Source organism: Psammomys obesus, unplaced genomic scaffold (assembly GCF_907164565.1).
Source record: "Psammomys obesus unplaced genomic scaffold, mPsaObe1.curated_primary_1811, whole genome shotgun sequence".
In the NCBI taxonomy this organism is placed as follows: Eukaryota; Metazoa; Chordata; class Mammalia; order Rodentia; family Muridae; genus Psammomys; species Psammomys obesus.
Genome location: NW_026590341.1, coordinates 320,941 through 333,320, shown reverse-complemented (window position 1 = coordinate 333,320; position 12,380 = coordinate 320,941). Strand labels below are relative to the sequence as shown.

The following is a 12,380-nucleotide window of genomic DNA, read 5'->3' as shown; positions in this document are numbered from 1 at the left end:
ACCACTCCAGAGACCACCCTTCCTACGTCTACCACCACACAGACACCAACCCCAACTGCAACCACCACTACAGTCACTACATCATCACCAACAGAGACCACCCCTCCTACACCTACCACCACACAGACACCAACCCCAACTCCAACAGAGACCACCACTACAGTGACTCCAACACCAACACCAACCACCACAGGGACCCCCATTTCAACATCTACTACCACACAGACACCAACCCCAACACCCACACCAGTGACCTCCACCCCTACCCCCACACAGACACCTACCCCAACTCGTACCACCACTACCAAACCTCCCACTGAGTCCCCGACGCCTGTGATCTCTCAGTCTACTTCTTCCCCACCCACGGAGTCCGTCACTCTTCCAAGCACTCCTGTAACTACCATAGCAACACCTAGCACGCAATCATCACCCGGAACAACATCACCATTCATCACTTTGTCAGTGGGCAGCACTTCGTCTCCATCTCCAGGTTCAAAACCAGGACCTACCGTACCTCCAGGTAAGCTGACGTGAAGCCACCCCTATTCCTCCTCTCTTACGAGAGCTTCTCTTTGCCTGGAAGAGAGGTGTCAAGATCTAACCCTGATGTCAGTACTTTGCTCATGACCCTGCCCTTTCCCAGGGAGGCCTGTCCCCTGGAAGGTTTGAGGCGGGCTACGGGCGTCTTCTCTGCCTGTGAGTCAGGTTCCTGGGCGCGATGAGTTGGAGGGAAACAAAAGTCGCTCCCTCTCCGTAGACAGGCTTTGCTCAGGCAGGGCTACATCAGCGCAGATTTTGCAGCCCAGCAGGCATGGGAGTCCATGTGGGAAAGCCCTCCCAGGAAAGCCCTGGCTAGGTGGAGCCAGGGCTGGTATAAGGCAGAGGGCCTCTCCTGTCTGGGTATGGCACGAGAGGGTAGCTAGTCTGGCACTGGCAGATGTCCAGTGTCCAGTGTGACAGTCACAGTGTGGATGGTGATGTCAAATCCTGGTGAGTGGATAGAAGGCTTTGACACCTTCCCATGGCTTCTTGAGCAAGCTGTTATCTCACAGTGATGGGGCCTTCAAGTAGATCTCTGTAGCACCTGAGATGAACAGTGCCATCAGCTCATGATGTAACTGTTCTTACGGGCGTGCCTACCTCCTCAGAGACCACAACGGGGCCAACCTCACCCACCACAAGACCACCCTCCACAACCACCCCTACAGTTCCTACTGTGACAACGACCACCCCGGAAACCACCACACCAACTACTTTGGAGACCACCAAGACCTCGTCTTGGAGCACAGTCTCCTCAGTCTCCCCAATCACCTCTCCCAGCACCACCTGGACCAGCATTGCAACCTTGACTACCTGCTGCGTTGTGGAAAACATATATTATGGCCCAGGTATTCATGGTGTTCCTGTCTAATGTTCACAGAGCTCATGCTGGTCCCTGCTTTTACCAGTGGGTGGACCCCAACTTGAAGCTTGATCAGGAGGGTGGCGGCTGGAGGCTGGCCATGGGTGAATGTTTTTTGTGGCCAGCTTCCCCTTGCTGGAGACGTAAACCAGAGATCAGGGCTCTTCCAAGGCTTGGAGAACAAGTAGAGGTGGAGCTTAATTCTTTTTCTGTTGTAACCAAATAGTTGAGGCCAGATGATTTATAAATCATAGATGGCCATTTAGCTGGCAGTTCTGGAGGTAAGGGGGTACAGGAACATGGCACTGGCATTCTGCACCAAAACATGGTCCAGGTTTCAGGTATGGCACAAGTGTGTTAGCTCTAGTCTCTCTTCCTTTTCTTGTAATGCCACTAACGCTATGCTAGGGGCTTCACCCTCATACCTCAGGTTCACCCTCATACCTCATCTAACCTGGGTATCTCCGCTAAGGTCCTTCCCCCGGTGCAGCGAGCCTCTCCCTGTTGGCCTCCGTGGGGGTCTCGTCAGTGTGTTCTGGTGGCCAGATCTGCCTCTGGATGGTGTAAAAACGGCATCTCTCTCTTCCCTTGTAGGTGAAATGATCTACAACAGTACCCACGGGGACAGGTGTTATTACGTGAACTGCTCCGAGGACTGCCAACTCCAGATCTTCAACTGGTCCTGTCCATCTACTCCTCCAACTACTACACCCTCCACGCCAACGTCCTCTCCGACGACCACACCCTCTACTCCCCCAACTACTACACCCTCCACACCATCCACCACATCTTCAACCTCTACGCCCTCCACGCCCAAATCTACAATGTCAACACCCAGCACACCAACCAAAACTACCACCCGTGGATGCCTCGACTTTGATCCTCCCAGACAGGTCGGTGGGCAGTATGTGGCTTTGTTACCCTGGCACCTGACAGGTCCGTGCCCCCGTGCTCATGGGCTGAATGACACCCTCCCTGGTTATCCAAGCTACCCATGTCCCCACACCCTGCCCCTTCTCCACTGGGGCTGATACTTCCCAAAGCATCATGGGCACAGGTCCTGCTGGCCTTCTCTTTCTCTCTCTCTTTCTCTCCCCGCCCCCGCCTCATATCCTGCCTTTTGTGTTTTTATCCTAGCTTCCCTCAGCTCTGTAGACAGGGGAAGCTAAGCTGGGCCGCTCGGTGACTGTCCCGTCTCATCCCTCCCGCAGGTGAATGAGACCTGGTGGCTGTGTAACTGTACCATGGCCATTTGCAAGCATGACAACGTAGTGGAGATTGTGGAGCTGGAGTGCAAGCCCCCGCCCATGCCCACCTGTTCCAACGGCCTCAAGCCCGTGCGTGTCGAGGACCCTGATGGCTGCTGCTGGCACTGGGAGTGTGACTGTAAGGCCCTTAGCTATCCGGGGGTGCACCTGATTTGGTGTTGGTGGCTACAGGGCCGGCCTCCTGGGAGCAGACTTAGATTGACAAGTACCTGCTGAAGGCCAGGCACACAGTCTTAGGGACTTCCCGACATACATTATGTTTGCTTGAGCAGGAGGCCTGGGCAGGTAGAAGCAGCTTTCAGAGTAAGGAGTTTCTGAGATTAGGATTGACCTTCTGACTCTAAGGCAAGGACTCATCCTACAGAAGGAGGGTCTCTGGACCAAATGGGAAGATGCTAGAGGCTAGACCCTAGAGAGGCTCAAAGTAGGGACCAGGTTTTCGGTTTTGTTTTGTTTTTTAGACTTCTTTAGTTACTGCTAGTTTTCCCAGCCTATCCCCTGAATCCTCACGATGACTTGATTCCAGTGGTTCTGGCCCGATGATACCAATTTATGGAGCTTCCTCCACAGGCTACTGCACCGGCTGGGGGGATCCACACTTTGTCACCTTCGATGGGCTCTACTACAGTTACCAGGGTAACTGCAGCTACGTGCTAATGGAGGAGATTAACCCCACGGTGGACAACTTTGGTGTCTACATTGACAACTACCACTGTGATGTCAACGACAAGGTGTCCTGCCCCCGCACGCTTATTGTGCGCCACGAGACCCAGGAAGTGCGGATCAAGACAGTGAACTTGATGCCCATTGAGGTGCAGGTATGGGGCTGGGACCGACTGGGCATCCACAGTATGTCCGTCACGGCCTTCTAGTGTGGGCCCCGGCAGCAGAGGACCAGGCTGCATGTCCACTGGGCCAGGCTGGAGCCATGACACATGTTGGGGCTCCTTAGGGCCGTGTCAGCTCTTCTCACGGGCTTTCTACGTGAGCACAGAAACTCCTTCTCTGAGGATAGGTGACTGGATCTAGCTGGGTCTTCTCTATCCTCTGGGGCCACTGGTGATGTTGATGGAAACAGCTGAGGAGCCCTGACCCTTTCAAGGAGCTTCAAAGTCTCTGAGAAGTCTCTTTTGCCTTCTCCTGGGATGAGATGGGACAAAGGTCTGTCCCAGTTATGGTGGAAAGGCAGCAAGAAGAGAAGAGAAGGAGGCGAGGGACAGGAAAAGCTCCCCTTTTCAGATCAAGGCGGAGACATCCCAAGGTGCAAATTGGTCTTCTTGGTCAGCTATATGGCTTCCAGAGAGGGCCATGGTGGGACAGTACAGAGCAGGGCAGGCCTCTATCAGGTGTCAGGCTTCTGTCTCCTGTCTCAGAGACCCTCCTTGACTCAGACATGTTGATCACAGGTACTGGTGAACAAGCAGGTAGTGGCTTTGCCCTACCAGAAGTACGGGCTGCAGGTGTACGAATCTGGCATCAACTTTGTGGTGGACATCCCCAGGCTGAAGGCCCAGATCTCCTACAACGGCATGTATTTCTCCATCAGGCTGCCCTACGAACTGTTCGGCAACAACACAAAGGGCCAGTGCGGTGAGTCCCCCCCCCCCGGCCTCTTCCCTCGGAGGGCAAGAATAGGTGTGAGCACCTGTCGCCTAGCTGTGGCTTCGCTGCTCCTCTGTGGACAGTCACTGTGGCATTGTCTTGCGTTTGGCCCTTGTGAGAAACCAGCAGATGTTGGCTTGGCCTTGGCTTTGCCCTCTGGCCTGACCAACGGAACACACGGAGCCTGGACTGGAGAAGGACAGGTGCCAGGGCTTGACCTGAGTCTGGTAGTGCTGTCTTGGCCCCGCCTTGATGGGAGGCTTCTCTGTACACAGGAACCTGCACCAACAATACGGCAGATGACTGCATCCTACCCACTGGAGAGATCGTCTCCGACTGCGAGGTTGCTGCTGACCAGTGGCTGGTGAACGACCCCTCCAAGCCACACTGCCCTCACAGCGGCTTCACCACCAAGCGCCCGGCCATCACGTCAGGGCTTTTGCCGAATAACTGTACTCAGTCTCCTGTGTGCGAGCTCATCAAGGACAGGTGACCTGTGGGAAGTGGAGGCGAGAGGGTCCAGTGAGATCCTGTTTCAAAAAAAAAAAATGCAGGGTCTCAAGAGGTCTTACCTTTCTACTGTCCCTGCTGTCTACCAAGTAGCAAAGAGCAGCCCCTGGGTGGGCCTGCAAGAGCTGAGGTTATGTCACTGTGGATGGGTGTCGGGTCACAGGGGCCGCCGGACTTGACTTCTGTTTCCCCAGGCCCTAGCTATTATCTCTGACACTCCCTACCTCAGCACCCTCCTTTCTTCTCAGAGTTTCTCACCTCCTGGCCAGGTGCAGGCTCAGCTGAGCTGGAGACCCTGAGTAGATCAGCTGACCAGAAAGCATTAGCCTCTCAGGGAGGCAGGTCCAGGCTTGGGCACAGGTCAGGGGCTTCTAAATCTGGTAGCCACAGGAGGACTTCCCCTGTTCCCTGGAGGTGTTTGGATGAAGGCTAATCTAGGTGAGCCTTGGATTTTTCTGAGGGGACAGTCTGGCAACTAGTGACCTTTCAGGTGTGCATAGTATGTCTCTAGATGCCTGGTGACAGACATATATGTCCTTTCTTTCCTAGAGAACAGCCCTCTCTGGCTTCCGCTGCTGCTAACCAGAGTGCCTCTTTGGCTGGTGCCTCTGAGCAGGCTCTGGCAGGGCAGGGGGAGGCCGGGAGAGCATGTGGAGAGGCTTGGGAGCTGACCCGAGTGTGACCCACCTCTCCCTGCACAGCCTCTTTTCCCAGTGCCACCCCTTTGTGCCTCCTAAGTACTACTATGAAGCTTGCCTGTTTGATAGCTGCTTTGTGCCTGGCTCCGGTATGGAGTGTGCCAGCGTACAGGCCTACGCGGTCCTCTGTGCCAAGGAAGGTGCCTGCATTGACTGGCGGAGCCATACCCAGGGGGCCTGCCGTAAGTGCCGCTCATCTCTCCCCATGTGCTGCTCTGTGCTGGGGCCTGTGGGTCAGGCAAGGGTCCTGGGCAGTTTCCCATCCTCTGCTGGCAGGGGGTGAAGTCCTGTGTGGGAAGGGCTGGGTAGTTCTGTCACTGCAGGGAGGGACAGGGTTCTCCATCTGGATATGACCTTCCCAACGGTTGCGCTTCTCCTGCAGCTGTGAAGTGTCCATCTCACAGGGAGTACAAGGCCTGTGGCCCCGCAGAAGAACCCACCTGCCAGTCCAGGTACGCTGCCTGAAGATTCCTGCTGGTTCCCCAGTCCAGCTCATGCAGCCCAGTCGGCTGTAGCCACCCCCCTCCCAGAGCTGTGCCCCAGTCTGTGGCCCTTCTTCCTTCTGAGCATGTGTCTTGCCATTCTAGTGCCTTTGAGAATTCCACACTCTTGGTGGAAGGCTGCTTCTGTCCTGAAGGCACCACGAAATTTGCTCCCGGCCGTGACGTCTGTGTGGAGACATGTGGTAAGCTTCCTGCTTCTGCTGCCTCCCTCCTGTTTCTTCTGTGTCTGCAGAGGTGAGACCAGGAGGCTCATCACAATTCCCTATAATATCATGGCAGTGTTATCTAAGTTTGCCTCCTCTCTCCCTAGGATGTGTGGGACCCGACAATGTGCCCAGAAAGGTAGGTTCCCCCTTGTGCTGGGAGAATTCTCCCTAAAATCCTGAGCTTTGGGGAATGAGTGGGGTGAAGTGATATGATAGCCTGGGAGTCATGAGCCATGTAAGTCCTGGGTGAGATCCACCCACTCATCCACCTGCCCATTGGTGCCCATCAACCAATCATCCATCCATCCATCCATCCATCCATCCATCCATCCATCCATCCATCCTTGAACCATCCGTCATCCATTCATTCATGCATTAAACAATCTGTTATCACCCAGTTATTCATTCACCCATCCATCCACTTACCTATCCATTGTCCATCTGACTACCCATCAGTCTACCCAATACCATCCATCATCTGCCCATCCATCCGACTTTATCCATCCAATCACCCATCCATTATCCATCTGTCCTCTATCCATACATTCATCAACCCACCCATCCATCCATTAATTTATCCTTCTTTCATCCATTATTCAATCAGCCATTCATTCATTCATTCATTCATTCATTTATTCATCATTTACCCACCTATTCTACACCCTTCAATCTGTCCTACTACCCATCCATCTGAAACACTCATCCTCCATTCACCCGCCTGCTATCCATCTAGCCACCCATCTATCATCCATCTGTCTTTTGTTCATTCATCCACTTACCCATCTTCCATTCATCCATCATTCACTCACATCCATCTATCCATAATCTACCCATCCAAAAACCCACCCATAATCTATCCATTCTTCCCCTAGCTCCATTCACCTATCTACCCACCCACCCACCCACCCATTCAACTTCACCTCACTATCCATCCATGCAACCAACCACCAATCCATCATCCATCCATCCTTCTATCTTTCTAATCATTCATTCATCCATCAAACCATCCATTCATGTATCCGCCCATCTACCCACCAGTCACATAATACTCTGACTAAATGCGGAAATTGGCTATTGTTGCTTCCTGTGTGTGCTCACAACCATTGGTTGACTCTTTAGCTCAATTAAAAAAAACTGATAGACAATTTGTGGTGTCTCTGTTATGTACCACACGGATGTCGGTGAGTGCTGGTGAGCAGGGCAGAACTGTGTAGTATCAGTGGCCTTGAATGAACAGCTGCTGGTCTGTCCCTGAGCCTGCCCTGTGAGCTCAGAGGTAGTGAAAGATATGGCTTTCTCACTTGACCTCTCACCTGGCTACCCTGTTCAGCTCTTTTCTCCCTGGGTGGCCTTGGATGTTCCACAGTAGGGCTAGCCTGGTGCTAATCTAATCCTTCCTCTTTGCAGTTTGGAGAGCACTTTAGGTTTGACTGCCAGGACTGTGATTGCCTGGAGGGTGGAAGCGGCATTGTCTGCCAGCCAAAGAACTGTTCTGGAGGGGACCAGCAGACATGTGAGGAGGATGGCACCTACCTTGTTATGGAGGTCAACCCAGAAGACACATGCTGCAATATCACCACATGCAGTAAGTCCACCCCGGGGACATGGGAGCCGTTCTCACACTGCTGGGGCCATGCTCCTGTAACTGAGCATGCCCACTGCAGGGGAGGCTTTCTGCCATGCCCTCTCTGGTGAGTTCAGGTTGTGCTCACTTGAGTGGGTGGTGGTAGTGGCTGTTGGATCAGGCCAGGAGCCTCTGCTGCAGGGGCTGGTCCTCGTGGGAGCCACAGAGGCCTGGAGCCATGCTATGCACTGGGGGGGTGGGTCTCTGCCTGTGGGAGCTGTCCTGGTCACCACACTCCTGCTCTGTCTTCAGAGTGTGACACCAAACAATGCAAAGCGCAACGCCCCTCATGTTTGCTGGGATTCGAAGCGAAGATCGAGCACGTGCCTGGGAAATGCTGTCCAGTTTACTCCTGTGGTAAGCGAGGCCAGCAGGGCAAGGGAAGGCCACAGGCAGGACAGTGAACAAGGGGCCAGTGGAGGGAACATGCTCTCTCCTTGGACTTCTTTATCACGGCCATGGCTGTGTACCCACTCAGCCCTGAGCATCTATTCAGTTATATGTGCCAGGCTGAGGCTCAGGATGGCCTCTGATGGCTTTTCCCACTCTTTCCTCCAAGTGCCCAAGGGCGTGTGTGTGCACCAGAACGCTGAATATCAGGTGAGTTCTGAGCTGGGAGTGGGCAGGGAGGGTGGGTGGCATTGCCCTTGTCCGTCTCCCAAAGATGGAGTACGCGTGGGTGGTGGTGTGTGCGGCAACTTTACTTCTGCTCGTTCCCGAAGCCCGGATCTCCAGTCTATTCCAACAAGTGCCAGGACTGTGTGTGCACCAGCATCATGGACAACAGCACCCAGCTCAACGTCATCTCCTGTACCCATGTGCCCTGCAACAGCTCCTGCAGCTCCGTGAGTATGGCTTCTCTCTCCTCTCCCTCTCTCCGCCTCAGTTCATCACCTTCCCATCTTCTAAGAGGCACACGGCTCGCGTTTATTTCCATGACTTGCCTTCAGTTTTGTGCTTTAAATCTTCCTTGCCAAGTTGTGCCCATCTCTCCCTCCTACCATGCCACTTGTTCCGTGTGCAGCCTCCCCCAGGGGAGGCATTCCAGTGACCCCCGTGTCCTGCTTGGGTGTGGGGACGAGTCTTTGAACTCAGCCTCATCCTCTTCTGTGTCTACAGGGCTTTGAACTTGTGGAGGTCCCTGGGGAGTGCTGCAAGAAGTGCCAGCAGACCCACTGCATCATTGAGAGGCCCAACCAGCAGTACCTCATTCTGAAGGTGTGTGCACGGTGGGAAGCGCTTCGGGCTCCACCGATGAGCTTGCCAGCCACTGAGGGCAAGGCTAAGATGACTTTGGGCTTGAGTCGTCCCAGGTTCCACATAGCTTGGTGTGAGTGACCATATTTGGGTGGCTTAAAAAAAAAAAAAACCATTTGTGGCTGCTCCACTTCTGGGGCTCTGAAGTTCAGGATCAATGCTGGCAGAAGCTGTGAGGAGTCCTTCCTGCCGCCTCTTCTTTGGGCTCCAGGCGAGATTGTTTGTGTCATCTCTGATGTAACAGTCTTCATGTAGCAGTCTTCCTTCTATCTGAGCCCACGTCTCCTCATCCCTGGAGTTAGGACTTCCTTGATGGAGGATGGTATCCTCTCCAAAGGATGACCTCATCTCCAGATTCTTTTCTTGAGCTTTCCAAAGATTCTTTTCCCATTCAGAATCACTTCCTCGTTCACAGGTTAGAGATTTTTGTGTTGTGTAACCATAGGCTGGTAATTTTCAGTCTCCAAAACTCTCTTGTCCAGTGACTCTGGACCTAAGGGCTAGCCTCCTGTCAGTGAAGCTGTACATCCCAGATGTTCCTGGGCTGGCCTCTGGAGTGCACTTGCTTACCTTTGTTCTAACCGTGTTGTATCTACAGCCTGGGGACATACAGACAAACCCCAACGACAAGTGCACCTACTTCAGCTGCATTAAATTCAACAAACAGCTCATCTCCTCTGTCTCCAACATCACCTGCCCTGACTTCAACCCCAGTGATTGTGTTTTGGTGAGTGGGACCCCTATGGTACCAGCCCTGTATGTTCTGCCAGGATCATTGGACCCCAGTTTCCAGGAGGCTTGTTCCACATTCTCCTGTAGGACAGCCCTTATGCACTCCATGGCAAGAGGGGGCACTCACCTGCTGGGGGTACTCTGGGTTCCCTTCTCATTCCTCTTTCTTTTCAGGACTCCATCACTTACATGCCCAATGGCTGCTGTAAGACATGTGAGTACAGCTGGGGACGGGTAGGGTGGTGGCTGGTGGCTGGTGGGAGGTGGCTGGAATTTACTTAGAACCTTGGGCAGGAAGACACAAGGGCAGGCTGCTGCAGGACTCCTGTCCCTGCTTTGTCTCCTACACTCATGTGGATGTAGAGGGACCCGAATCCCCTTTCGGGAAGAGCCTGGGTGGTCCTCAGCTGCATACTGTGTCTCGTTTCCTGAAAGGGAAGTGGGGCTCGGAGTTAAGGGCTAGCCATGCTTGGAAAAGGGAGAGAAAATGGCACCAGAGAGGTAGAGGTGGAGGTGGAAGTAGAGGTGGAGGTGGAGGTGGAGGGAGAGGGAGGGAGAACGAGCACCCCAATCTTAGGCCACCCTCTGCACCTCCATCTCCTTCCACAGGCATCCCTCGAAACCAGACCAGAGTCCCTTGTTCTGCCATCCCCGTCATGAAGGAGATTTCCTACAATGGCTGCACGAAGAACGTCTCCATGAACTACTGTTCTGGGTCCTGTGGGACTTTTGCCATGTGAGTCCCAGGTTTCAAGATTGAGATGGAGGGCTGGAGGAGCTCACGGACAGGCCCCAAAGAGGGAGGGTGCTGATGCTGTTCCCGGGGAGGCTGGCACTCATTCTGCCCTTCCTGTCCCCAGGTACTCTTCCCAGGTCCAGGAGCTGGATCACAAGTGTTCTTGCTGCAAGGAGGAGAGGACCAGTGAACGCGAGGTGACCCTGGAATGCCCAGATGGCACTGAGCTGAGCCACACCTACACACACATCGAGAGCTGTCTGTGCCAGGATACCGTCTGCGGGCTCCCACAGGCCCAGCAAGGCCGTGTCAGGCGTTCTAGTTCCTGGCTTCTGGGAAGGAAGTGAACGGGTTCTACCGAGCACAACCCTTCCTATCTTGCACCATCCTGCTAACCCTCTGAGCTTCCTTCGCTTCTAGCTTGTCTCCTTCTCTGTAGATATTTATTTTCAGAGTTTCTATTTTATCCTTTGCTTTCTGATAATAAACCCAGGCATAACCATGCATACCAGCCACAATGTGACTCTGCCATCTGTATTGCTTTCCCTTGGGCTCTGCCTGTTCAGAGCTCTGGTTGAGGGAAGCCACCTCCACACCATGAGTGAAAAAGGCCTCAGATTCCTTTTCAGGGTTCTCTGCTATGGGAGAGAACTTTTGCTCACGTGCTCTGGGGACGGTGTGTGTGTGTGTGTGTAGATGTGAGTATACAGTATGCATGCACACAAGTGTATTGCCATGTGTCTGTGCCTGTGTGGTGTGAACACATCACTGAGGCTGTCTCGGGTCGTAGCCTGGGGGCAGGGCATTGGCTTCTGCTGCAAATAGAAAGAAAAGCAGCCATAACTTTGTGGACCGGGTTGCTTACTGCTGTGTCACTGTGATAAACATACCTGACTAGAAACGACGTAAGGGGAAGGAGGATTTATTTTGCTCATGGTTTTGAGGGATCAGCCCACGATCACTTGACCCTATGCATTTGAGTAGAACACCAAAGCAGCGGGGACACTGGGCAGAGACCAGCTGTTCATAGTATGATGGGCTAGGAATCTGACTGAGCATGACCGGAAAGGGCCAGGGATAATATCCTCCAAGGACTCAGCCCCTCATAACCCTTAGCCAGGTCTCCCCTGCCAAGTTTCTTGAACCTCCCCAAATAACACCCTTTTAATCTGTGAGCCTTTTTTTGAGGGGGAAGGGGGCTACTCCATACACAAACCATAACATGGCTTCTCAAAGACTGCTGGGCAGCGCTGTCAAACCACATGGTTCTACCAGCATGAGCTTATGTGGTTCTTTGGGAAAATGTCAATTCCCTTAGCTTGCTCTTGTATTGGTTCAAACCCCAAGGGGAGGATGCTGTGAATCTCTCCTACCCAGAGTCTCAATAATCATGAATAGGGTTTATCTACAGGAAACTTTCTAACCTGGGTTAGTAAAAATGGACTCTTCAGAAATGACAAAAGCTGGCAAGTGTCAAAGGCTTGCAGCAGCATGTGGCCTATTTTCCTCATGCTTCCTGCTTGCTGCAGCTTGGCTGGCATCATATTGCATGCCTCAGATGCCCAGAACCTGAGATGGCAGAGAAGCTTTCATCTCTAAGGGCTCTTCTGTCGTGATGGCTTCAGCCAGCTCAGGAGTCTTCCCAGAATCCATCCTTCAAGTGGTCCAGCTCGGCAGACTTTGGATGCTGGGATTGTAATACTACCATTAGGCAGCTGGGGGAGCCAGAGGCACTCGGTAGCTGTCCAGTGATGGCTGTTGGATGGGTACAACCAAACTTTTTTGGGAAAAGAAAGTGTGTGTGTGTGTGTGTGTGTGTGTGTGTGTGTGTGTGTGTGTGTG

At 53.3% G+C, this 12,380-nt stretch overlaps 1 protein-coding gene across 1 annotated transcript in view; it reads left to right on the top strand.

The window, feature by feature from the left end:
* Muc2 (mucin 2, oligomeric mucus/gel-forming) overlaps window positions 1-11,056 on the top strand; it is a 31,394-nt gene extending 20,338 nt beyond the window's left edge. Inside the window, exons 30-49 of the mRNA XM_055606893.1 lie at window positions 6-520; window positions 1,149-1,388; window positions 1,997-2,295; window positions 2,614-2,788; window positions 3,241-3,488; window positions 4,077-4,260; window positions 4,548-4,761; window positions 5,484-5,662; window positions 5,863-5,932; window positions 6,068-6,165; window positions 6,294-6,325; window positions 7,597-7,774; window positions 8,066-8,170; window positions 8,373-8,413; window positions 8,536-8,658; window positions 8,933-9,031; window positions 9,669-9,797; window positions 9,977-10,016; window positions 10,412-10,538; window positions 10,663-11,056. Coding sequence (XP_055462868.1) covers window positions 6-520; window positions 1,149-1,388; window positions 1,997-2,295; window positions 2,614-2,788; window positions 3,241-3,488; window positions 4,077-4,260; window positions 4,548-4,761; window positions 5,484-5,662; window positions 5,863-5,932; window positions 6,068-6,165; window positions 6,294-6,325; window positions 7,597-7,774; window positions 8,066-8,170; window positions 8,373-8,413; window positions 8,536-8,658; window positions 8,933-9,031; window positions 9,669-9,797; window positions 9,977-10,016; window positions 10,412-10,538; window positions 10,663-10,885 — 3,319 coding nt within the window. The 3' untranslated portion in view covers window positions 10,886-11,056. The remainder of the gene's footprint in view (window positions 1-5; window positions 521-1,148; window positions 1,389-1,996; window positions 2,296-2,613; window positions 2,789-3,240; window positions 3,489-4,076; window positions 4,261-4,547; window positions 4,762-5,483; window positions 5,663-5,862; window positions 5,933-6,067; window positions 6,166-6,293; window positions 6,326-7,596; window positions 7,775-8,065; window positions 8,171-8,372; window positions 8,414-8,535; window positions 8,659-8,932; window positions 9,032-9,668; window positions 9,798-9,976; window positions 10,017-10,411; window positions 10,539-10,662) is intronic.
* The last annotated feature ends 1,324 nt before the right edge of the window (window positions 11,057-12,380 follow it).